This window comes from Heptranchias perlo, chromosome 19, assembly GCF_035084215.1.
Source record: "Heptranchias perlo isolate sHepPer1 chromosome 19, sHepPer1.hap1, whole genome shotgun sequence".
Classification (NCBI taxonomy): domain Eukaryota; kingdom Metazoa; phylum Chordata; class Chondrichthyes; order Hexanchiformes; family Hexanchidae; genus Heptranchias; species Heptranchias perlo.
The window spans coordinates 9,626,682-9,649,244 of record NC_090343.1 but is presented as its reverse complement, the minus strand read 5'-3'; the positions used below and the strand labels follow the sequence as shown (position 1 = coordinate 9,649,244).

At 45.1% G+C, this 22,563-nt stretch overlaps 2 protein-coding genes across 10 annotated transcripts in view; both read right to left on the bottom strand.

The window, feature by feature from the left end:
• The window catches only part of LOC137335138 (PHD finger protein 20-like), a 58,773-nt gene extending 52,777 nt beyond the window's left edge, over positions 1 to 5,996 (bottom strand). For 5 of the 7 annotated variants that reach the window (XM_068000267.1, XM_068000272.1, XM_068000273.1 and 2 more), the window contains exons 1-2: positions 5,361 to 5,995; positions 54 to 155 (exon numbers count right to left, since the gene is read on the bottom strand). In XM_068000267.1, coding sequence (XP_067856368.1) covers positions 54 to 136 — 83 coding nt within the window. In that variant the 5' untranslated portion in view covers positions 137 to 155; positions 5,361 to 5,995. Of the gene's footprint in view, positions 1 to 53; positions 156 to 5,360 lie in introns of all 7 variants that reach the window. The other 2 variants (XM_068000268.1, XM_068000269.1) reach the window with 2 other exon arrangements.
• Positions 5,997 to 14,621: 8,625 nt separating this feature from the next.
• LOC137335137 (rho GTPase-activating protein 39-like) overlaps positions 14,622 to 22,563 on the bottom strand; it is a 127,081-nt gene continuing 119,139 nt past the window's right edge. For all 3 annotated transcript variants that reach the window (XM_068000264.1, XM_068000266.1, XM_068000265.1), the window contains one exon: positions 14,622 to 21,373. In XM_068000264.1, the coding sequence (XP_067856365.1) occupies positions 21,179 to 21,373 (195 nt within the window). In that variant the 3' untranslated portion in view covers positions 14,622 to 21,178. The remainder of the gene's footprint in view (positions 21,374 to 22,563) is intronic.

Sequence of the window (22,563 nt, the reverse complement as noted above, 5' to 3'; positions counted from 1 at the left end):
AGATTGAAGTTTTAACAGACTGTTGAACAGGTGTCGCATTCCTCAGCACTCACCATTTTTTCAGTCTATCTCGTGCTTCGAGTCGAGCGCCCACCTCAAATGTAATACCACGCCTGCTGGGAGGTCTCCTGGTCATCTTCAACACACTTTATTTTCTGGACAGAATGGGATAAATAGATTACACAATACAGATGAAAATGCTCCAAGTATTAAAATGCATCGAATGCTGTGTCCCTGGAAAACAGAATGCACTGCTGCATGTACCACCAGGAGAAGTGGGGGGAATTGCATAGAAGCATTTGAGGGGAAGCTCGATAAACACAGGATGGAGAAAGGAATTGAAGGGTATCCTGATAGAATGAGATGAAGTAGGGAGGGAGGAGGCTCGTGTGGAGCATAAACACCCGCATGGACCAGCTGGGTGAAATGGCCTGTTTCTGTGCTGTAAATGCCATGTAATTCCATGTAATCTATACTCTTGTGTACCAGTAATCAACTGTGGATTACCAATGAGCTTGGTGGCAATTACTGCATGACCAGTAATCCTTCGTACATCAACTACATGCAGCAAATGGATGGCAGAGTTCATTTAACACCAGTGAAGTGCCAATAAAACAATGAATTCTGCATGAGTTTGCATTAAAAAAATAACTGGTACGCACAAATCATTTCAAGGCTACCAATGAATCTCTCGTGGGGCTTCTCACAGAACAAAGTGAATTTCCCTCGGAGTGCATTAGTGATGATGCAGTTACAGGTATGGGGATCGGCAGCTTCTGGAGCTTAAACACTCCATCTAGTGGTCAGAGTGTGCAGGTGGAGCTGCGACTGTCCAACGGGTGTCAATTGACACCACTGTTAACCAATGAGTTAGAGGCGGGGCGGGACTTAAGGCAGGACTCACCGCAAACAGTCTATTTTACAGCAAAGTCTATTTACTCAGCAACAGACTGGTTATGCCCAAATAAGGAGTGCGAGGCATAGCAAATTTAAATACATTATGGACACAGAGAAATAAACAGAGGCAGAGAGACCGGCAGGCAGGCAGACACAGAGAGACAGGCAGACAGACACAGAGAGACAGGCAGACAGACATAGGTAATCCCATCTCATGTCTCACTGATTGCCATGTTTCCCTACAAAACAGGAGCAACTACAGTTCAAAAGTAAATCATTGGCTATGAAGCACTTTGGGATATCCTGAGGATGTGAAAGGCGCTATATTAATGCAAGTCTTTCTTTACTAAGCCACACAAACCGGAAAGGCCCAGGATCGATCTTTAGGTCAGTTGATCTCAGCTGACGTGCAGTGGGAGCTCTACCAGGAAGATGCCCTTTGCTGGAAAGTGCGGGTATGTGGACGTAAGGGGCAGACAGAGATTGAACTTGGTTGTGATGTCCCCCCGGTAAAACAGTCAGCCAACACTCACTGTCGAAGCTCACCCACGAAGAACGGCCGCTTAAGACGAAGTACCAGTGGACTGGTGGCGCCTATGGAACTGTACCCCTGACCAGGTCAGCCTTTCAGGAGAGATGGGGAGAAAATTGGGAGAGGTAGAAAATATGGTGGCATCCCATAATGTGAGATACAGCACCCTCAGCACTGAAAGTCTCAGGTGTGCTTTATAAATTGGCATCGGTAACAACATTCTTTGTCAAACTTTTAGAAAAAGACATTCAGCCAAGTCAGCATGGCGGTTCCCCAACCTTTCCCACATGCAAATCTCCAGACATTCTTGCACTGTGCTGCCATGGGGAAACTGTGCAAGGGTGGGGGGCTCCAATAGGCGTGGAAGTGAGACGAGACGAGACGAAATAACCAAGAGTGCAAAGTCACTCTTGGGCAAGCTTTCATGTACGTCAGCCGTGACTTTTGGCAGGTGACCAGCAGCGAGTCTCATACCCGTCCTGCCGGTTAGAGAATGGCACTCATTATATGGAGGGGCAGAAAGAGACCAATAAATGACTGAAGAGAAGTACGTAAATAATTCGCAGGACGTTAATCAAGAGACCGAAAAGTATGCAGCTTGCTTAAGACCAGTTTGTGCTCTCCAAAGCTCAGGGGAATTTTGCCTTATTAACAGAAAGTTTGATTTTTCAGCTGCATTCTTTGAAACAAGTCTACAAAGCACAACTAGCCACAGTGATGTTACGCTGCCCACAGTTCACAGAATGAAGGAAATCGACCGACAATGATCAGCGGTGAAAAAATGTTGCCAGATCAAAAAATTATGTTCCTCGTCACTGGACACCAACCACTCCAGGCAGAAAACAACTCGCTTCGATTTTAAATCCCTGATCTAACCTCTCCTCTTCCGGGGACACGTGACACACGGTGACTGTAAAAGGCAAATAAAGGAAGAGGGGGAAAAGCCTGCAACATCACGCCTGTAATGTGGATACCGGCACGTTACTGTGCAGCAAGCCATACATTCACAGCTCTTGAAATCCAATCGTAAGAACGTAAGAATCAGGAGCGGGAGTAGGCCACACGGCCCCTCGGGCCTGCTCCGCCATTCAATAAGATCATGGCTGATCCTCGGCCTCAACTCCACTTTCCCGCCCCGATCCTTATAGTTTATGGAGGGAGGAAGGTGGAAGGCCGGTCGGGAGAGCGTTGGAATAGTGGAGTGTGGAGGCAACTAAAGCATGGATGAGAGTTTCAGCAGCAAATGGGTGGAGGCAGGGGGCGGAGACAGGCGATGTTATGGAGGTGGAAATTGCTGGTCTTGGTGATGGAGGGGATATGGGGTCGGAAGCTCAGCTCAGAATATAGCACATCTATCAGTGCCAATCACACTGCAGCCAACACACTTCAATCCTTTCCAATTTGGTTCTGCTGACAGACCTGTACCCAATAGTACTTCACCCGAGTGTCACACAACTCAAAACGCTCTCCGCACATAACCATCACTCGAAAGGCCAAAATCTAGAATTGTATTGCTGGGTGTTTTTCACAGCTCCAATAAAGTCTGAAAATTTCACAAGAGCACGCACTAAAATCCTGGTTCCATTCTATTATTGAAGCGACCGGAAAGGAGTCTAATCTCTGGCAGTTACCAACTGTTCAAGGTTTGCTCTCCCAGCTTATGTCATCTGAATGCCTTGATTAGATAAGTGCCCTGTAATCACTATCCCATATCTGCTATTCATTCCATGCTCAGCAAGTACAAGTGTCAATTTCATCAACCATATGCCCCATTTCAGACAAAATCAATCCCTGCATCCTGTAGCTTGTACCACCTCATACGTACAGAAATAAAACCATTCCCAGGTATCCATCCGTTAACGTAAGCTTTCAACAACCTGTTAGTGTGCAAATGATAATGGTCAGTCCAACTACTTAAGGAACAAAGAATGCACAGCACGATTCCTCATTTCAGTACCTAGATCAGACAGAAATAAAGCAAGTGACCAGTATGCAATGTGGCCCGCTGGAATGTTGTGCCCACATCAAATCTACAGCCGAGATCCAAGAAGCATTTTTATGCATTCCAGAATAAGCAGGGTAACAGAATGCCTTCAGGCATCACAGAAATCTCACACTGATCAGATCTGACGCCACGACTAGGGTGGAATCAGAAGGCACTCTTTAAAAGGGAGAATGACTTGCAGTTATGTAGTGTTTTATCACACCTTCAAAATGCCTCAACGCACTTCCCTAAATGCACTAAGTGTTAAGACACTAAATACACTGGACCACCACCTCATCCAGTTGCTTAGACCTACTGTACTGTAAAACCACCTCAAACAAGCCAACATCTTCCTAAAGGTCACAAAAACTAATTTTTTTCTCCCCTCTCCAATTTTCTCCCCTTCCTGAAGATGCCGTCTCCCTGCTGGAGTGCAGTTCCATGGGAGCTGACTGTTCTCTGGTACCTCCCCCAGGTGGTTATCATTCACATATCAGTCTATACACCATCGTTACGCTATTCAACCGTAGGAGGGCGGAACCACCATATTCGAGTCCAATTCTGTACTATTACGCGGGGAGCAGGAACCCTGGTCGATGTTCGTTATCGCCGCCTCGGGGACGATACACCAAGTGTAGATCGCCAGCTCTGTCCAGCTAACGCTGCAGAGAACAATAAATCAAAATGGGAGACCTTTGCAGTCCGGCTCCGTATCATACCACGTGGTGTGTTTACCACGGAGTAATTGGGAGTCGCTCTCCCTGGGCCTTTACGCATTTTCCTAGCTGAAAGAGTAGTCAGGGGACCCTCGTTTTGAGCTGGCTATTACTGCCCAGGGCTGGCTCCATTCTCTGAAGGAAAGCACCTGGAGATCAGGAATCCATCGTGTGTGACAACCGCTGCTGGACGCTCAGCATCCATTCTACTCCTCCATATTCATCCTGTCAAACACACGTCCAAATAACACTGACTTATGTGCTGCACCGCCCACTCCCAGCTCAGCGACTGGTAGGAACCAATGGTACACAGCTCAACCCCTTCACCAACAAACTACAGTCTCTAAAAGCATATTATGGTGGCATACTGATAAGAATACGGTAGGATTACAATCTGAGGCCTCAAGCGAAGGCAAAGCACATCCTTCCGCAGAGGAAGGACCAAGTAGGTCAACTCAAAACTGCCTGTAACCCACAATCAAATGGGCTGTGGGGAGGCAAGGAGAACACAGTCTAAAACGGGGGGGGGGGGGGGAATGTCCTGAAGCTGAAGTATATGGAAGAAAGACCTTTGTGTGTCCAGTGCCGCTGGGCGAGGAGGAAGAGAATCACAGAACGGTACAGGTCAGGAGGAGGCCAGTCGGCCCATCGCGCCGGTGCTGGCTCTTTGAAAGAGCTGTCCAATTTGAAAGAAATGAGAGGGGGGGGTGGGTGGGGGGATTCTTTCGGGTTTATTTCTAAAGGAGGGAGGGTTCCCTCCTTTAGAAATAAACCCGAAAGAAATACATTTATGATGAGAAATACAAATTCATCTGACAAATCACAGCCAGAGGGGATCCTGGAGTCCCTTTAAAAAAAATGCATCATGCCATGTGGGGTTAGCTTAACCAGCTCATACATAATGTAGATATTGTATAATATGTACATCATAGTGAGAGGTGAGGTTAATCATTAAGCGGCCGCCTGCTCACCCAACTCCCGCTCGGGCTCCATGTATCACTCTGTCTGTGACGTGTGACGATGGCGCGCATTGTATCATTGTCCGATGTAACAAACCGGGGGGGGGGGGGGGGTTTAATTATAAATAAAAAGGCTCCCGATTCCCGCCCCCTTCTTTATTTTTTTTTAAAAAGAGAAAGCAAATAACTCTTAACTGCGAAGCAACATTTCCTTCTCCCCACCCCTCCCCCCCCCCACCCACCCCTCCCCTCCCTCAAGGAGTTTTTACTACCTCGCTGTATCCATGCTGCTGCTGTGACGACTCCTCTTTTTCCCTCATGTACAAACTCCATCAAGAAGCCTGATTTTTTTTTGTGGTTTTTTTCTTAAAAAAAAGAAAACCTCCTAAAATGCAAATGTCCGTCTGAACCGCGTTGCTGCAATTACGAGTTTGCAAAAACAAAAAAAAACATAAAGGAAGAACGATTTCCAAAATAAACAAGGAACAACAACAATCCGGGAGGGATTTGCTCCGCGGCACAACCTAACTCCTCCGAGGGTGGAAGAGTGAGTGGGCGGGGTCCCGCCTCCCGTCCGGTCCGATTGGCTACTCGGGCTGATCCGCCGCCTCTCGTTGGATGGGGAGAGTGCCAGTCAATCGAAAGCAAGTTAGTCTTTGCCTTGGTGTTTTTTTTTCTCTGCCCGGGTCGAGTCTGGGGGGGGGGGGGGGGTTTCTCTGCCCGAGGCCCGGCGCCTCCACCCGGGGTTGTTGGGGTTGAGGGAGGGGGGCCCGTGTTGAGAGTCGATGGTGCCGGGCGCCGGTTTAAGGAGGGAGGTGGAGAGAGAACCGTGAGCCGCGCACGATCGTTTTACCGGCAGCAGTTTCCAGCCCCCCCCCACCACCCCCCCACCACCCTCGCCTCTCCTCCTCCTCGCCGGTTGGTCTCTGACGCCGCGAGGAGTCCGGGTCCCGCTCTTTCTGTTTGTTGTTTCCCCCCCCCTCACTCTCTCTCTCTCTGTGTTGTACCGAACGCGCCGCCGCGGGAAGAGTTTCCCTCCGACCCCCCCCCCCCCTCTTTCGGTTCCTTGATTGACGCACGCGCACCAGGTGGAACGTTGATACAAGGAAATGTAGCGAGTCTCGTGTGCCGGCGGAGTGAGGGAGGGAGGGAGGGAGAGAGAAAGAGGGAGAGAGAGAGAGAGAGAAAAAGAAAGAGGGAGAGAGAGAGAAAAGGAAGGAAGGAGGGAGAGAAAGAAGGAGGGAGAGAAAGAAGGAGGGAGGGAGGGGGGGAGGGGGGGAGGGAGGGAGGGGGGGAGGGAGAGAAAGAGGGAGGGAGGGGGGGAGGGAGAGAAAGAAGGAGGGAGAGAAAGAAGGAGGGAGGGAGGGGAAGGAGGGAGGGAGGGGAAGGAGGGAGGGAGGGAGAGAAAGGGGAGAAGGGAGGGAGAGAAAGAAGGAGGGGAGGGGGAGAAAGAAAGAGGGAGGGAGAGAGAGAGAAAGAAGGAGGGAGGGAGGGAGGGGAGAGAGAAAGAAAGAGGGAGGGGAGAGAGAGAGAAAGAGAAAAAGGGAGGGAGGGAGAGAGAAAGAGAGTGAGGCGCTGTCAGGACATCATTATTTATTAATCAGATAGCCGAGGTGATTGATGCGGGTTTGCATTTTTTTTAAAAACACACACACGTGTAGGAATTAAAATGCTGCAAATGGCCATGTTGGGTCAGCATTTTGAAAGAAACAACTTGCATTGCTACAGCGTAGGAAAACGTCCCAAGGCGCTTCACAGCAGCGTTATCAGACAGGAGTTGACACACCAAACGGTCGTGTTTTTGAAGAACTTGCATTTGTACAGCGCCTTTCCGCGGTCCCAGGCTGCTTACAGCCAGTTAAATACTTTTGAAGTGTAGTCACTGTTGTGATGTAGGAAATGTGGCAATCAATTTGAGCACAGCAAGGTCCCACAAACAGCAATGAAATAAATGGCCAGATCATTTGTTTTAGATACTTGGTTAAGGGATAAATATTGGCCAGGGCAGCAGAGGGAAATCCCCTGCTCTTCGAATGGAGCCATGGGTTGTTTTATATCCACCTGAAAGGCCAGATGGGCCTCAGTTTAACATTTCATCCAAAAGGTGGCACCTCTGACCGTGCAGCACTCCCTCAGTACTGCATTGAAGTGTCAGCCTGGATTATGTGCTCAAATCTCAAACCCACAACCTTTGGACTAAGGCGAGATTGCTATCCACTGTGCCACAGCTGACTAGGCAAATGCTGAAAATCTCATTATTAATAATAGGTCACCTGAAAAACACAACCTTTTTTTCAGGTCTGTGAGGGATTTTCCTTTCCACTTCCCAATCCCAAAATGGGCTTCATCAAATCTCTAGTCTTGATTTATCATCATTTTTTTTTGCTCTATGGCCGGCATTGTGAAACATGGATGAATGAACAGTGCAATAACATCTAGTTTTTAATGACTGGCATCTGTGGAACTGAACCCATTCAAGGAGTCAACACCTTCAAAAGAGGCGCGAGAGAAATCGGTGGAATAAGTAAAAAGCGGTTGTATCAACTCAAAATAGCACAACACTGTGGGCCGGCCTCCACTCGCCTTCTGAAAACAGGGCTGAAATTCAAAACTCACCACATTTTAAACCACAGTTTGGAGAACAGGAAGCAAGATGAAGCTATATATTTATATACAGGGACAGGGAAGATGAGGCAATGCCTGGATCAGGATTTTAGTTAATTAATTTGGATAAGCCGAGTAGCACAGAACATTGCCATTGCCTGGCACCTGTTGTTAATGACAGACACCGTAAGTGTTCACGTCATTACTGCAAGTGAATATAGAAATACTTTGGATCGGTTTACCTGGATGGCTAGCCTTAAATTATCCATCTGTTTTATTGCACCACATGAACTGATGAAATTTTACATACAATTACGATTGATGGAGGAAAATACATGTCAGGACAAGTCCGGTTACCAAGAAAGTTCTTGTGCTGTGCTGCTTGGCTTGCTGGAGTGTAGCTCTCTAATGACCCCTACTGTACAATGTTAGGAGTGCGGTGGGTTACCACAGAACATCCTGGTTTTAAATGGATTAGCACCATACGTGGGATTCAGATACTCAGCCATCCGATTGTTTCTTCCTCTCTTTCTTGCCCATCAAAATGATGGATGTTAACATTAAGGGAAGGAACATTTTCCCACTTTGGGCACCTCCTCAGCTCAATTTTTAAACCACAGACATCTTCACAAGACTTCACTCCCCCCTTTGAAGATGACTCTCACACAGCAGCAACACAAGATTGCAGACTGGTAAATGAACCATCTTGGTTTTACTTTCTGTCAGTCATGTTGCCGTGCATTCTTTCTGTTCCTAACACATCTGTTGTTGCCGGTATCTCTCACCTTCCCCATTAAAAAAAAATCCCACAAGGATGTTGCAGTTTAAAGAGTCAATCATTTCACTTTCTTCATTAACAACAATTCTCCAATTTGGACATCTTGTCTTGTTTCTGCACCGAGGAGGAATCCATCTCTGCAATGTTCAGATGAACATTAGGATCAGGAGCGGGCCATTCAGCCCCTCGAGCCTGCTCTGCCATTCAGTTAGATCATGGCTGGTCTGTACATCAACTCCATTTACCCGCCTTTGTTCCGTATCCCTTGATACCCTTACCCAACAAAAATCTGTGTCTCATCTTGAAAGCTCCAATTGACCCACCATCTCAGCCTTTTAGGAGAGAGTTCCAGATTTCCACTACCTTTTGCGTGAAAAAGTGCTTTCTGATTTCACTCCTGAATGGCCTGGCTCTAATTTTAAAATTATGTCTTGTTCTTGATTCCCCCATCAGAGGAAATAGTTTCTCCGTATCAAATCTTTTTAACATTTTAAATGCCTCGATTAGTTCACCCCTCAATCTTTTATACTCAAGGGAATACAAGCCAAGTTTATGCAACTTGTCCTCATAATTTAAACCCTCTGAGCCCTTTATCTTGCAAAAAAAAACCTTTTGAAGTGTTAATCAATGAGTACTATTGATGGTATCAAAGGAGTTGGCCACTGATACACTGACCTGTCCTGAACAAGGGTAACATTGGGGGGGGGGGAGATGCTCAATTAGAAGGCTGTTACAAGAGTCCTTCTGTAAAATAACTTTCATGTCTCACGAATGGGCCGTTGAACAAGTTACTTGCAGTTTCCTCCTTTTTAGGCACAGTAAGACCATAAGAGATAGGAGCAGGAGCAGGCCATTCGGCCCCTCGAGCCTGCTTCGCCATTTAATGAGATCACGGCTGATCTGATTTTTACTTCAAGTCCACTTTCCCCATATCCTTTGACTCCCTCGCTGATCAGAAATTTGTCTAACTCAGCCTTGAATGTATTCAATGACTCAGCCTCCACAGCTTTTTGGGGTAAAGAATTCCAAAGATTCACGACCCTCTGGGAGAAGAAATTCCTCCTCATTTCCATCTTAAATGGGCGACCCCTTATTCTGAGACTATGCCCCCTAGTTTTAGATTCCCCCATGAGGGGTAACATCCTCTCAGCATCTACCCTATCGAGTCCCCTCAGAATCTTGTATGTTTCAATAAGATCTCCTCTCATTCTTCTAAACTCCAATGAGTATAGACCCAACCTGTTCAATCTTTCCTCATAAGACAACCCTTCCATACCCGAAATCAACCTAGTGAACCTTCTCTGAACTGCCTCCAATGCAAGTATGTCCTTTCTTAAATAAGGGCACCAGAACTGTACGCAGTACTCCAGGTGTGGTCTCACCAGCACCCTGTACAGTTGTAGCATGACTTCCCTGCTTTTATACTCCAACCCCCTAGAAATAAAGGCCAATATTCAGTTTGCCTTCCGGATTACCAGTCTGGGTACGGTAGTGTAGTGGTTATGTTACTCCATTAATAATCCAGAGAATGTAAGATTAAATCCCATCATGGCAGTTTCAGAATTTGAATTCAGTTTAAAAAGTCTAGAAGGAAATAAAAAGCTGGTACCAGCAAAAGTGACCATAAAACTGCCAGATTGTTGCAAAAACCCAACTGGTTCACTAATGTCCTTTTCCAGAAGCAAACCTGCCACCTTTACCCAGTCTGGCCTATATGTGACTCCAGTCCCACGCCAACTACCACTGGTTGTATCACCACCTTCTCAGGGCAACTAGGGATGGACAATAAATGCAGGCCTTATCAGCAGCGCCCACATCCCCAAAATGAATAATGAGAAAAACACTCAGAATACTGACACCACTGTGTCACCACAATGAGTTGGAGGCGGGGCAGGACTTACAGCAAAGCAAATAAAGTCTATTTACAAAGTTTACTTCAAAAGAGTCTCTACGGGCTGCAGCAAACAGAAATCGTCCGTAAAATCAATCCCAGTCACTTACAGCAGTGCGGGCTCCAGGCATGATTGACGGCCCGATCTCCGTTCTGGCTAGGAATAGTGGCATCGCTATGTTTAGCCGTAAAAAGTGCGCTGTGGTTTAAATTGAACACCCACTTGAGCACTGGTGAGAAGATAAGGAAAGGTTATCATTCTCTTCTTGGCTTTGTGTTAGCATTTCCACCTCCAAGTTTGAAACTGCAGGGTTCCAATCCTGCTCCACAGTCCCGGCGAGTGGAGACCAGCTCTGTAATCTGGGTTGACATCTAGCAGGATACTCGCGTCCAATGGTTATATCCCCTTTGTTCTGGACTCCCCCATCAGAGGAAATAGTTTCTCTCTATCTACCCTATCAATTCCTTTAATCATCTTGAATGCTTCAGTTAGATCATCTCTTAATCTTCTATATTCAGGGGAATACAAGCCTAGTCTATGCAACCTGTCCTCATAATTTAACCCTTTTAGCCCCAGTATCATTCTGGGGAATCTGTGCTGCACCACCTCCAAGGCCAATATATCCTTCCTGAGTTTCAGCACTTATTTTGCTATCAAATGATCAAAATGGTGTAACAAAGAGCTTGGGATAAAGACACGCATTTATTCCAACTCAAATCCAATGGACGTTAACCATATCTTACGCAGATTTACAAAGGAGTGAAGCCAGAGTAAATGGAGTGACACATAGGGGACAGGAGTGAGGCAGCAACAAAAAAATATGGCACGCTACACTTTTCCCTCACTGATTTTCTTCCCCCCCTCCCTTGAAAGTGTTGTCTGGTACCTTGCCCAAGTGGCTACCGTTCATGTGCGAGTCTCAACAGGGAAGCGGGCAGCAGAACATTCAAGCAAGGTACTGTCCTCACCCAACACCTAAACACACCCACTTCCAGCAGTTGTAAACAATTTTACAACACCAAGTTATAGTCCAGCAATTTTATTTTAAATTCACAAGCTTTCGGAGATTTTCTCCTTCCTCAGGCAAATGTTTCAAGATCTCCTTGAAGCCTACGCATTTATACATATTGAACAATAATACATGGTGTTTACAGACTGCCCCTGCAACTGCCCGTTGCCAAGGCAATCACCGTGTTCAGACAGAGAGGTGTTACCTGCAGAACCTCCGAATACACATTCAACAAAAAAACAAACAGGGAAAAAAAAGAGAAAAAAAAAACAGAGAGAGGCAGAAACATCCGGAAGGCAGAGAGAGCCAGCAAATGACCCATTATATTAAAAACAGATAACATTTGTTCGCTGGTGGGGTAACGTGTAGCGTGACATGAACCCAAGATCCCGGTTGAGGCCGTCCTCATGGGTGCGGAACTTGGCTATCAATTTCTGCTCGACGATTTTGCGTTGTCGTGTGTCTCGAAGGCCGCCTTGGAGTACGCTTACCCGAAGGTCGGTGGATGAATGTCCATGACTGCTGAAGTGTTCCCCGACTGGGAGGGAACCCTCCTGTTTGGCGATTGTTGCAACAATCGCCAAACAGGAGGGTTCCCTCCCAGTCGGGGAACACTTCAGCAGTCATGGACATTCATCCACCGACCTTCGGGTAAGCGTACTCCAAGGCGGCCTTCGAGACACACGACAACGCAAAATCGTCGAGCAGAAATTGATAGCCAAGTTCCGCACCCATGAGGACGGCCTCAACCGGGATCTTGGGTTCATGTCACGCTACACGTTACCCCACCAGCGAACAAATGTTATCTGTTTTTAATATAATGGGTCATTTGCTGGCTCTCTCTGCCTTCCGGATGTTTCTGCCTCTCTCTGTTTTTTTTTTCTCTGTTTTTTTTCCCTGTTTGTTTTTTTGTTGAATGTGTATTCGGAGGTTCTGCAGGTAACACCTCTCTGTCTGAACACGGTGATTGCCTTGGCAACGGGCAGTTGCAGGGGCAGTCTGTAAACACCATGTATTATTGTTCAATATGTATAAATGCGTAGGCTTCAAGGAGATCTTGAAACATTTGCCTGAGGAAGGAGAAAATCTCCGAAAGCTTGTGAATTTAAAATAAAATTGCTGGACTATAACTTGGTGTTGTAAAATTGTTTACAATTGTCAACCCCAGTCCATCACCGGCATCTCCACATCACCACTTCCAGCAGGGTTAGTAATCAGAAGTGGGAACCCTACTTGGTTGTCACCTCCTAAACTCAGGGGTGCTGAGGTCAATTGTAGCATCTCTGCCATCAGCTGCTTGGGTCTGTGGTGGCTGCTGAGCTAACTGACCTCAATCTCGGACTTTCCCGATCTGGGTAGCTCAGCTGCTGTCTGGATGAATTCACTGAGCGATCAGGGGAGCCAGCATTTAGTATAAACAACTTGCATTTATATAGCCCCTTGAACGTAGTAAAATGTCCCAAAGCACTTCACAAGAGCAGTCATACAAAATTTGACACCAGGCCACATAGGAGATATTAGGGAAGGTAACCAAAAGCTTGATCAAAGAGGTAGGTTTTAAGGAGCCTCTGAAAGGAGGAGGCGGAGAGGTTTAGGGAGGGAATTCCAGAGCTTAGGGCCCAGGCAGCTGAAAGCACGGCCACCAGTGGTGAAGCGATGAGAAACAGTGATGCACAAGAGGCCAGAAGGAATGCAGAATTCTCGGAGGTTACAGAGATAGGGAGGGGCGAGGCCGTGGAGGGATTTGAACACAAAGATGAGAATTTTAAATTCGATGCGTTGCTGGACCGGGAGCCAGTATAGGTCAGCGAGCACAGGGGTGATGGAATTGGACTTGGGGCAAGTTAGGATACGGGCAGCAGAGTTTTGGATGAGCTGAAGTTTAGAGAGTGGAAGATGGGAGACCAGCCAAGGGAGCTTTGGAAGAGTATACAAGTGGCTTTCAGAACATCAGTGATATCAACAATATTTATGCATAATCTAGAATAATATAAATACATAAAATAGGAATGAGGAAAGACCATTACCACCTACTATCAGCCCTTGCACAGTACTAGCTTGGGCTTTTCCATCCCCCTCCTGCTGTACCCTATTCTCCCTAAAAAACCTATCTATCCATTGAATCTATTCATTTTTTCAATACTTCAGTTAAGATTGCATTTACTAGATTAAGTGGTAGTCTATTCTGTAATTAACTCCTCTCAATCTGAAGTAGTTTCTCAAGTTACTTTAAAACTCAGCATCATTTTAACACATTTATTTTCTCCAATTCTTTTGGCCCTGGGGATTGGATCATTGACCATGTAATTCCTCCATCCCATGATTGACAGGAAGCAGTTTAGCATAACTGATTTACACCGTGGTGTGAATCCTCTTTTCCTTGTGCCTGTGTGTCCAAAAAGATCCTGAAAATCACTGACTCTGCACAATCATGTTATACTAATGTGTCGATAGTCGTCCTTGAAAACATGACCAAGGAGACTGTGCATCTGTGAGCTTTACAGTTCATTTTGCTTATATATCAAAATAAAGGTTTCCTTGGAGGTGGGGTGGGGTGGGGGTGGGGGGAGAGAAATGACCAAAGGGACAGTATGTTGAAGCTCCAATATACTGTGCCATGGAGCAATAGAGCAAGTATTCTTGTAATTCCCGAATGGCAGGTCACCGATCTCTGCTACGGCATCATGGGGCAGCACTAAGCAGATATTTCTCCTCAGGGAGGGGGACAAAAATAGAGACACACTCTTCCAAGGTTTTCTCACCCCCCCCCCCAATCTGGGAATGGTTTGCTTGCCTACCCACTCACTCACTCTCTACTAGAGGGGGAGTTTGTGTGCAAGACCAGAGGAAAAAATGAAGGGTGGGTGGGGGGGTGAGAATAAAACAAAACCTTTCCAGCTGAAAAAAGGTAACATCAAAACACGTGCCTTTGTGAAGAAAGGTACAAGTGCCTGTGCTTTAAGTGTGGAGCAAGAGTTATCAAGAAGAGGTTAAAATTAAATATAATTATTGGCTAAGCCAAAAACTTCTTGGAACAATTAAAGGTGTGGATCTCTCCTTACCTTCCAAATACTTTACTGGGGACATGGGAGAAAGGCGAAGTGAAGATTACATTGCGTGCCTGCACATCTCAGCAGCAACAGAATGATGTTTGTTTTTGGGCTGTTGTGCAAGTACACAGACCCCAATTGTGAAAGTAGATGCCCAACAGTAAACATTAAACACTTGGATCAGCACACACTTGAGACCATTTAAAGTCAGAATCTTGCAGCTTTTATTTACACTTCTCTTGCAAAGGAACATCCAGTGTACACAAAAAAATTATTCTGCTTTTATACAACCTGTCAAAAAGCATTAACATATCACAGCATGAAGGAGAAGCTAAGTGCAAAGAAAACCATTTAAAAAAAAACAAACAGCAATGTTTACATGGAAGTTTACAACGCAGTTTTACACAATAATACTAATGCATATTTAAAATGATTCAGACACAATGTACAAAAAAAGAACAAAATCAAAAAAAGTGGTTATATATTTGGTTTTGCTTTTAATAAGATAGTCTCCATACAACACGCACAGAGGCAAATCCCTTCCCCAGTTTACTTATTTTTAGTCAGTCGATTCTGCCCGGAGCTTAATATTTTTAGGCCACATTCAACCTCTTTTCAAACAGTACGAATGTAATTTAAGTAAATACCCGACAGGGGAAATGAGAAAAATGAATAAATGATGGATGATTTTAGCTACACTGGCTATGTCCATTCCCACCACCTGGATATTCTGAGGTTTAATTTTACTTTGCTGTTGCTACTCAAATCATGCGTGTTTACAGCATCTTTTCTCCCTATTCAATTTTGGGGGACCATTTCCATCACTAAGAATCCTTCCGTACTTATCATTGATATACAGAAATAGCAAAAAAAAACTATATTTACAAAAATTCAGTTAGTGTAATACCAGATACTGTGCTGCATGGTGTATACAGTCACACGGAAACATCTATGTGAATCCCCGTTAATTTAGTACCTCCAAAGAATTGAATGACCTTACATGACGAACGGGGGTATTTATTCAGCTACACAAAGTCTTTCTTGGAACGCATGTGGCACCATAAAGAACAGGAAATGCTGTTGCAGCCAGAAATATGTATCGTACAAATAATCTCTCTTCCCCCCACCGCCCCCTCCATCATGGTGGTCCGACATTGACAGATTAATAGGATTATAGATTTATTTCTCACAAACGGCACAATGAGCCATTTCAAGGGGCAATTATGGAGCTTTTCTCTTCCTGTTTTCTCCCTTCCTCTCCTAAAAGCACCAACTCATGCTGGAGGCTCGTTCTTTGGACATCTGCAGCCCTTTGGTACCTCGTTTGAGTCATCCTAGACCGTGAGTGAATGTCAGGAGGCTATTCAGCCTTGGAAGCTATTCAACCTGAGAGGGCATCATATCCAAGCCTAAACCTGTTCTCACGCAATGTCTGCACATGAGCAAGTCTGGCAGGGGTCATTGCAGAATAATCAGGAGCGAGAACGCCTGGCTGATCGTTCCCCTCTCTAGCCCAGGGGCCACTAAGGATAATCGTTGTGCCCAAACTACTGTACTGGCTTAGATCAGCTAATGTAGCCCACAGTAGGAACTGAACATTGGACTTATTTTCCCTGTATGGCTCAGTGCAACATTGGGTGGTGCTTTTGCCCATTGGGAGAGCAAGTTTGTGAAGCTTCTCAATGGAAGCCATTTCAGTGCACACGTCAGCAGACGTGGGATTTTTCCAGGGAAGTAGGAAATTTAGGGCGCATTGAAGAAAAAGCCCATGATCAGTGAGCCTGGTGACAGAATAACAGCCTCACAAAGGAGCTGCTCTGCAGTGGCTCGATGCACCAAGGTTGGTTGGAGATGTGGGTTTGTGACTACAATTCCTCAACACAAACTAGAGTAGTTGATCGCTCAGCCAGATCACAAGAAAGAGGCTTGCAGCAAAACAGTCGACAGAATCACCTGTCCCCCTGCACCTCAATCACAGAGCAGCCTGGAAACATGCAGCCTTCCAGCTCTCTCAGATGGGAAAGTGTAAAAAGTAATTTTTTTTGGGGGGGGGGGGGGGGTGGTGGAGGGAGGTGAGAGGAGAAAAATACCTTTTTTCTGCTACCAATAAAAGTGTGCAGTTTGGCAAAAGATTAAAAAGTAATGTTCACTGCCAGGGCAATTAGCTCCATCACTGTGATGATTCTTGTTGTTTACGGTATATAATTATACACAGACCTGCCCTCCCAGAGAGCAGACCCTGTGTGCCCAGTTACTGAAGGTTAGAGCACACACTCCTTTAGGTATAGAATGGTTTTAAAGTAAATTTTGTACAGTTATATGTCAGGAATATAAACTTGAGGACTACATATAAAGCAAGCTGTAATACAGAAAGCCATCTATTTGGAAATGTTCTCTTTTCTATTTTTACAAAAATGGGACACCTTAGGGCCACTGAAACTGATACTTACACCGGCTAGACTCTGCTGCCGAAATGAACATTAACAGATTAGCCTTGGCAGTAAAGAGAATGTGGGAGGGAAAAGGGGTGTGGACTGCAAAATTACACATCTGAAAGAAGATCACTTGTTAAACGTTTAACCTTACAGGCTCCCAGAGAGATTAAATTGGTGGGTGGAGAAAGGGAAGTGAAATTGACTTAATTGAAGCCTTAGCAGTATTATCAGACTGGTCATCTTATTCAATCTTGTTTGTTTAAAAACATAGGCCTACAAAGTTCGGCATGCCTAATTTTGGGCACGCACGGGGTGGGGGGCGGTGGTACAGGGTACAATCCCCTGTGCCTGAATGGGGAGGCCTGAGGTGCACCCGATATTGGGCCTGGGGCCTCATTTACATTGAGCCAGCGAGCTGCTGAGAGCAACAGGCAGCTTGCAAGCGAAGCGCGATTTAAGATTGGGCTGCTGGCGATGCAGCGGCCCTCAGGTAAGCGAAGGAGGGCGGGGGACAGGCGGCCGGGGGGAAAAAGAGGGAAGAGATGACCTGGGGGGGGGGGGGGGGGTGGGCGTGGCAGGGAGGGAGGTTGAGGTGGCCAGCTGGGAGGTTAGCAGCGGCAATTGGGGGGGGGGGGCAGGGAAGAGAATTCACTTTCGGAATAGGAATTACCTGCCATCGATTTTCCTCACACCCCCAACTTGCTACAGAACCAGGCACCTTTGCAGGAGGTGGTCCACTCCAGAGGATCTAGAGTTAGCAAAGTGTAAACACTTGTGCTGACCGTTCCAAATCAGATAACAGATCGAGACAGCACAGGGCAGTGCCGGTGCCACATCACCACGCCAGATTTTCTGGTTAGGGGTCACTAAAGAGCTAGGACTAACTCTGCCTTTTAAACAAAATTGGGCTTGGCTCAGAGTTCAGCCCAGCAGCCGTATGGAGCATAAATGTGGGGACCATCTTGGGGTTTTTTGGGTCAACTTTAGACAGTGGAGTTTAGAAAGAAAAATCCTATAATCCAAAAACAAATTGAAGAGAAATGTTCTGACTGATTTTTTAAATAAAAAATGTTTCCAATGTAATTGATTTGTAAATTCAGTAAAATTAATAAACGCATTTTTAATGGGACCAATAATATCGATGGTGCCTGTCTCCAAGCTCTGGACTAAAATTTCTCAATTAGAAAAGTATTACAGATTGTGACACACTGAGCTACAAGATAGCGCATCACCTGGCTGAATCTTACAAAGGAAAGCAATTGTGTTCCCTTAAGGAGTTCCCCTCCTTCCATGGGTTATTCACCGAAAATAAAAAGTTGTTCATTTAGATCTCATTGTGAACTGACACATCTCTCTGTGTGAAGCACTTTGAAACGTTCTCATGTTCAAATTTTGAGAGCCATGCCTTGGATTTAGAACTAAAAGGACACAAACACAATCTCATTTAACGCTTCAAACCTCGCAACATAAATTTAGGGAACAGGCCAACGTGTCTCACTCATCAACACACGGCTTAGACACAAGACACAGACATTTGCAATCCAGCATCAATAAACCACAGCCTAAAAATAGAACAGCTACCAAATGCTGAGCCACAACCAAGGAGGAAACCAAAGCAAAGTAAAACTGATGTAGCTATACTGCAGACAAGTAGCAACATGCACCCAACGATGAGTGGAGAGTTTGGATTTGATTTGTCCTATTCAAAAACTGGAGGGAAGCAGCTTCTTTTACTCTGTTTATATTTAGCAAAGAGAGAGCATGATCACAGCTATTTCACATCGGTTGGTGTTGTGTGCCATCCAAGCTTGGCTTGGCTTTCAGGTGGTATAATCTGCCATCCCCAACACAAGCTGTGGTCTTCACAGGAGATTTGCATTTTGCTTTTAAGCTTCGCAAAAGGAAGTCAAGAGTCGGGAGTTGTAACCTCACTCTATGATCTGACTAAGTAACCCTGCAATCTATGTACTAACTTCCATGGAGATGGCAGCACTGCCATATGTTTTATATATATATATAACATATATAAAGAAAAAATGAGTTCAGCAGCTGTGAGTGCACTGAAATTGGTGTAACCCCATCCACAGCTCCTCGGGTTGATCAAGTTGCATTGTTGGTGTGTGTGGAACTGTGTGCAAACTGGATCACCTGATTCTCTCAACCAGGGACTGGACAGAACGAGGGGTGAATACTTTAAGAAATTGCAGACAAATAGAACTCCCACCCCACACCCCAAGTCATGTGATGCTAAAAATAGCAATACTCATTATTATATTAAAAAATAAATCAATAGATCAAAGCAGCCTCATCCCAGTTAATGCACTGGATATCAACAGTTTTTACTCATCCTTAATCTCTTAATCGTTTGAGGACCAATTTCTAAATTAGGAAATATATTTACAAAATATATATTAATTCAGTATCAAATGGCAAAGATTAAACTTAAAAACGTGAATAAAACCAGATGCTCTCAAACTTTGGGTTAACTCTAATCAAAATGTCCAAATCTACTGGGCCTGTGGTTTATTTCCTTAATTACTAAATTCAATTTGAATGCCACGAGTTCGGCTTCACAAACCTCAAAGAATATTTTGTGATCTCCTAGCATGTTTATTTTATTAAAGCTCCGATTCAGGAACTACCATCGCATAGTTGAAGACTCCTGTGGGTTTTGGGGCTGATTTTTTTTTATATGAAGGACAAAATAATCTATGCGCTCGCAATGAGAAGAGATGTTGCACTTGTTTCCTTCAAGACTCCAGAGAGTCTATCAGAGAAAAACATGAGCTGAAATAATTAGCCAGTGCCTTAAAGACCAACAATCCTCACTTTTTTTTTTGTCGAGAAACAGATACTTAGAACAGAAATGAAAAACAGGGCCTTCTATCTTTTAAAAAAAATAATATGCTCTGGTCGGTACCACATCCATCAGTTCCAGATCATCATGGGAAAGGGGATTTCACAGATGGCATTTTGTTTAGAACGAAGCCAGAATGTTAAATATCCAGCATCAGTACCATGTACTGTAACATATGGAATACAAGCACCACTTCTAATTTAACATCAACATTTCAGTAAACCATGAAATGATGCAAACGCCTTAAATTTTGAGGGCATTAAAATTACATGGGACTTATTCACCAGATGCAACGGAGGGTACAACTGCCCTGACAATGTAATCTGACAGACTTTTCACACACAGGGAACCCCCATTCAGGGTTGGGTTAAGCAGGAAAACAGGCCCAATAAAAAGAAAATATAGAATATACACACACACACACATTTATATATATATATACTCCATCTATCCTGTACCATCTGAAAACCAGGATTTAGATTTTTTTGGGGGGGGGTGGTATGGAGGAAACACAGCATGGGACAAAATTAATCGGAACATTCAGTCTCTCAACTACACCAGGGTATTTGAAACATCTGCTATAGTTTTATAATAGTTTTTATATGTTTCTCTCCAGTGAAGGAAGAGTAAGCATGCAGGCTGATACCTTAGTGTTAGTTTGTGTTGCTGGAACTATGTTCTTTTTTAAACAATCAAACTTCTCTTTAAAATAAAAAGAGTCACACTTCTTTTTTAATCCCCCATTTAAAACACTGGGTTTTCCTTTCTCTCAAAACAAAACAAAGGTAGCCAGTCACATATGCACAAACCCTCCCAGTTTCCCTCACATTTGCAATGCTCAGTCATACAAGAAGTCGGAACTGGGGCCTTCCCGTGTACACTAACCCCCTTCCCCAAAGTGCAACGCAATGAGATCTGGCTGTTCCGTCCTCAGCCTTTTGAGGAGTGAAGCATCACCGTATTTCCTAGCTGGAGTATATCTCGGGGGACCATTACAATATGACCCAACTGATGGCTTGACGTTCTCCATAACGTGGCACCTTTTAATTCTGACCAGCACAGAAATAAATGGCCGTGCGCACGGACTGAATTGAATGAGTTATCATTTTTGGCTGAAGATTTTGGAAAATAAACTCCATGCACAACACCTCAGACACAGTAGTCCTTCAGTCCCAGAGCCTCCCTGGATTCAAGTCTGCACCATTTGTGCAGGGAAATGTAACTTGGATTCCAACAGCATTAATGGGTTGCTCTGTGCTGTTGTTCCAGTACCAGTTTGCAGTTTGAGGCAATATTTTGTTTACCATGATTGTCCTGCTACTGAAAAAAAAGAGGAGGGTGGGGGGGGGGGGGGGGGGGGAGAAAAGAATCGAGCACAAACACACGCACTACACACAAAAGGGACTGCCAAAAGAAGACGGGCGTGTTTCTGTCGGGCAGGCCGCTGTACGTATCCCACAGCCTCTCACAGGTCACCTTTGATGAAGCTCGTGTCCAGATGCACGATTAGCAAGCGAATGAAGGACATCTCCTTCCGCGTGTTCTCAAAAATAACCCGTGGGTCATCGGACTGGCAGCGCAGGCAGTTTGGAGCCATCACCATGGCGAGGTTGTTGACGTCCATCTTGGTTTTGCTCACGTTAATTGGCTGTGCAAAAATCTGTTTTGAAAAAAAAGTCACGATAAGCAAATGTCTGAACTCTCAGAATTTGAAATTTCAACTTTTTAATAAGTGGGCTTTTCTCAGTTTTCCCGATGTTCTCTGTGACTTTAACAAACATCTATTTCCCCCCAAGTCAAACGCCAGCTGCCGGGGCTCTCAGAAATTCAAAGGCTGCTCGTGCCACGAGTTGCCTGTTTACTCTTGTTTCAGGGGTGCATTTTGTTTTTGTGAAACCACACAGTTTGCCTCGATATAAAAACATTTAGCCAATCTGGCCAGTGCAGCAGCTGGGGGTGGGGGTTGGGTTTTTAGAATTTGCCTTGATGGCCCCAGTCTATGGAAGGCAGCAATAAAAATCTTGCTCCTGGTTCTTATCCAGCGATCCACACTGGTAAATCTACTGGATTATGCTGAGCTGTGACACCCTCCCATGGCCTGCCAACATTCACTGTCTTGGCTTATTACATGATGAATGGGCTATTAAGAGAGGTACTGAAGGGCACCAGGGGAGTGATTTTAAACCCCAAGAACGGACGGGTTGGGGGCGGGTGGGAGTTGAAAACAGTTGGTTTTTTTTGGGTCGCAACTGCAAAATTTTCGGACTTTGCATTCCCAGTGGGAAGCCTGTAATTTTCCGCGCCGAGAAACCCAGAAATAAAGCCGGGTTGCGGTCGCGACCCCAAAAACAACTATTTTCAACTCCCACCCGCTCCCAACCCACCCGTTCTTGGGGTTTAAAATCACCCTCGAGGTGTCTGCGGAACTATACCCCAGAATGAGTCACTGGCTTGAGGGGAGAGAGAAGGAGAACATTTTGTGGAAATAAAACCACACGTATGAATCACCAGAAAAAGTGGATCGTATGGCTTATGAATATTCAAATCCCACAGAAATGGTTATTTACTCAACCTTAACAAGTTTGAATTAGGTGGTAAACTGGTGTAAAACTGGCTCATTAAGGTCCTTTGAGTTGGGCAGGCCATTTGACCTTGGCAGCTCTAATCTTTTAATCCCAATACCCTGCCCTTATTCCCTATCCCGCAATATCTTTACTTCCCAAGTATCTATCTCTTTTTTAAATACTCCAATCGATTCTACATCTACAGCTTTCTGAGGAAGTTTGTGAAGATGTTTTTCCTGAGTTTTTAAAATCAGTTTAGATGAAACTCTTAAGATCATGCCCCCTT